The sequence below is a fragment of the Trypanosoma rangeli genome (assembly GCF_003719475.1).
Source record: "Trypanosoma rangeli strain AM80 chromosome Unknown Tra_15.4_contig_00974, whole genome shotgun sequence".
NCBI classification, from domain to species: Eukaryota; Euglenozoa; class Kinetoplastea; order Trypanosomatida; family Trypanosomatidae; genus Trypanosoma; species Trypanosoma rangeli.
This window is the reverse complement of record NW_021706724.1, coordinates 1-2,323: the sequence shown is the minus strand read 5'-3', so window position 1 is coordinate 2,323 and position 2,323 is coordinate 1. Positions and strand designations below refer to the sequence as shown.

At 51.8% G+C, this 2,323-nt stretch overlaps 1 protein-coding gene across 1 annotated transcript, besides 9 other annotated features; it reads right to left on the bottom strand.

The window, feature by feature from the left end:
* Positions 1–81: 81 nt before the first annotated feature.
* Positions 82–98: a microsatellite.
* Positions 99–283: 185 nt separating this feature from the next.
* Positions 284–311: a microsatellite.
* A 157-nt stretch (positions 312–468) lies between these two features.
* Positions 469–503: a microsatellite.
* Positions 504–790: 287 nt separating this feature from the next.
* Positions 791–1,759, bottom strand: TraAM80_10451 (lysine decarboxylase-like protein; the record flags this gene model as incomplete). Its single annotated transcript, XM_029387068.1, has 1 exon — positions 791–1,759. One exon carries the CDS (start codon positions 1,757–1,759, stop codon positions 791–793), a length of 969 nt encoding a protein of 322 aa, XP_029233086.1.
* Positions 1,760–1,786: 27 nt separating this feature from the next.
* Positions 1,787–1,805: a microsatellite.
* A 25-nt stretch (positions 1,806–1,830) lies between these two features.
* Positions 1,831–1,850: a microsatellite.
* A 61-nt stretch (positions 1,851–1,911) lies between these two features.
* Positions 1,912–1,937: a microsatellite.
* Positions 1,938–1,987: 50 nt separating this feature from the next.
* Positions 1,988–2,019: a microsatellite.
* Positions 2,020–2,024: 5 nt separating this feature from the next.
* Positions 2,025–2,054: a microsatellite.
* Positions 2,055–2,108: 54 nt separating this feature from the next.
* Positions 2,109–2,183: a microsatellite.
* Positions 2,184–2,323: the final 140 nt, after the last annotated feature.

Here is a 2,323-nt window from a genome sequence, read left to right as displayed (position 1 = left end):
ACGCCCTGCTTGTACACACCACACGCTGCCTCGAAGCTTTCGCACCCGCCAAGTAAAAAAATAAACAGGAAGGAGCACAACATATATATATATATATAAGGGCATAACGAGAATAAGCACATCATGCGCGCCAGCGCCAACAAGGAAGATGCACACACCCACGCAACATCAACAACGAGCTTCACGGATGAAATAGTTGCTGCTAAAACGCATCCCTCACATATATATATATATTCCCTACCACAATAAGACGGATCCATCTTTTGACCAACTCACAAGATGTCAAACAAACAAACAAACAAAAAAAAACAGTGCACGGGGGAGAACGTGTATTTGTGTATGTGACGCTGGAGGGAAAGGATAAAAAAATACTTGCGTCTGACACCCTCCCGTATCCCCTCACAGTTCCCCCATTCTCGCGTCTCACAAGGCGTGACCCACACGAAAAGGGGCACGCGACAACAACGGCACACACACACACACACACACAACAAACACACGCAGATGCCAAAAATTCCTTCATCTGCAACCAAACATCCCCCGTTTCTGCAAAAACGCAATAAAAAGAATACGCTTAAATTCAGTTACCTTTATTTGATTCACCATTCACACCCTCTGCTTGTCTGAGAGGTCGCCTCCCTGCTGCCGTTGTTGCCTCGTCCTTTGCGGGGAACAGCCGGGAGGGGAGAGAAGAAAACAACGTTACAATGCCGCTACTTGTCACCTATTTCCATTTAACTTGTTCTTACTGTTTCTGCCCTCAGTTTTTCGTCCCTTTGACACTCCATTCTTACGGGCGTACGTACCACTCCAGTGAGGCAGTCGGCGGCGGCTGGAACGACTCCAGCGCCTGCATCAGCTCCACCGCCGTGGGACGCACCACAAACGCGTCCATGCACTTAGCCTCCACAAAGCCCTCTTGTATCATGTTCCGCACGCACGCAAAGAGCGGCTCAAAGTACCCGTCAACGTTCACAAAGCCAATCTTCGTCCGGTGGGCATTGATCAGAAGGAGTGTCAACACTTCCAGCAACTCGTCAAAGGTCCCCATCCCACCCGGCAGCGTCACCACGGCGCTGGAGTGGGCGAACATGATGCTCTTGCGCTCGCTCATGGTTTCCGTCATGTACACAACATCACCGATGAGCGTCCCTTCCGCCTCGCGAGGGCGCAGGGCGTATGGAAGCACCGCAATGACCTTGCCACCGTGCTGTTTCGTCGCCCGCGCAACGGCGCCCATTAGACCCTTCGTGCCACCGCCGTACACAAGCGGCAGTTTGGCATTCACGGCAAGATACTTACCAAGCGCCTCCGCCTCCGCCGTGTAGCTGGGCCGCACCCCCGAGGAGGAGCCGCAGAAGACGAGGACACCCTTTTGCTGCCGTAATGGCGGATCCGACACGGGCGGGCGAACCTGCAACACGTTGGTGTTGGCGGGAATCGCGTGAAGCTGCGCTGGAAGGCCATGGCTTGACATCTTCACCAGAGACGTCTCCGCCAGATCCTTCTCCTGTAGGTGCGCAAGAAATGCGGTGAGGGTGGCATTGCTCATGTGCCCCTCCTCGAAGTCCTCACGCGACATGTAGCGCTCCACCACATAGAAGCGCAGTGGGTTTTCGTCATCGCGGCACAACTCATAGGTGAGGGTGCCAGGCTCGTGTTCCTGGCAGTGCTGCTGCATTTGCCTGAAGGCCTGGAGGAAGGCCGGCTCCTTCGCGGCCTCCCGCAGCGTCGCCGTGAAAAGGACACAATACACCATTGCTGCTTCAGTGCGGGAAATCCCCCCAACAAAAAAAAAAAAAAAAGATGGCTCTCACGCAAATATAGAAAAGAGAGAGAGAGAGAGAGAGCGGAGGGGCGGGGCGGGGATAGAGAGAAGGAGGGCAAAGGTCAAACGGTGTAGGCGGCAAACAGCAACAGCAGCAGCGGCGGCAGCAAGTGGCGCGGCGAAGAGGGCGGTAGATGAATCCCACGCACTGCACGCAGGGGGTGGTGGGTGGGTGGGTGGGTGGGAGGTGGAAGGAAAACAAAAAAAGCAAACAAACAAACAAACATGATGTTTGAGAATAACTAACTTGCTGCAACACTCACACAGACAGACATATGACAACAAAAAAGAAAAAAAAACAAAAAGAAACAAAACAAAAAACAAAAGACAAGAAAGAAAGAAAGAAATAAAAAAATACACGCACTCGTTTTTATGTTTCTCTCTACCTCCTTCTCTTCTTCTCACATTTACACTCACACCGTTCCACTTCCATCCCCTTTCTTTTCTTTGGTTTACATCGTCTAAAGGCATATATATAAATATGTGTGTGTGTGT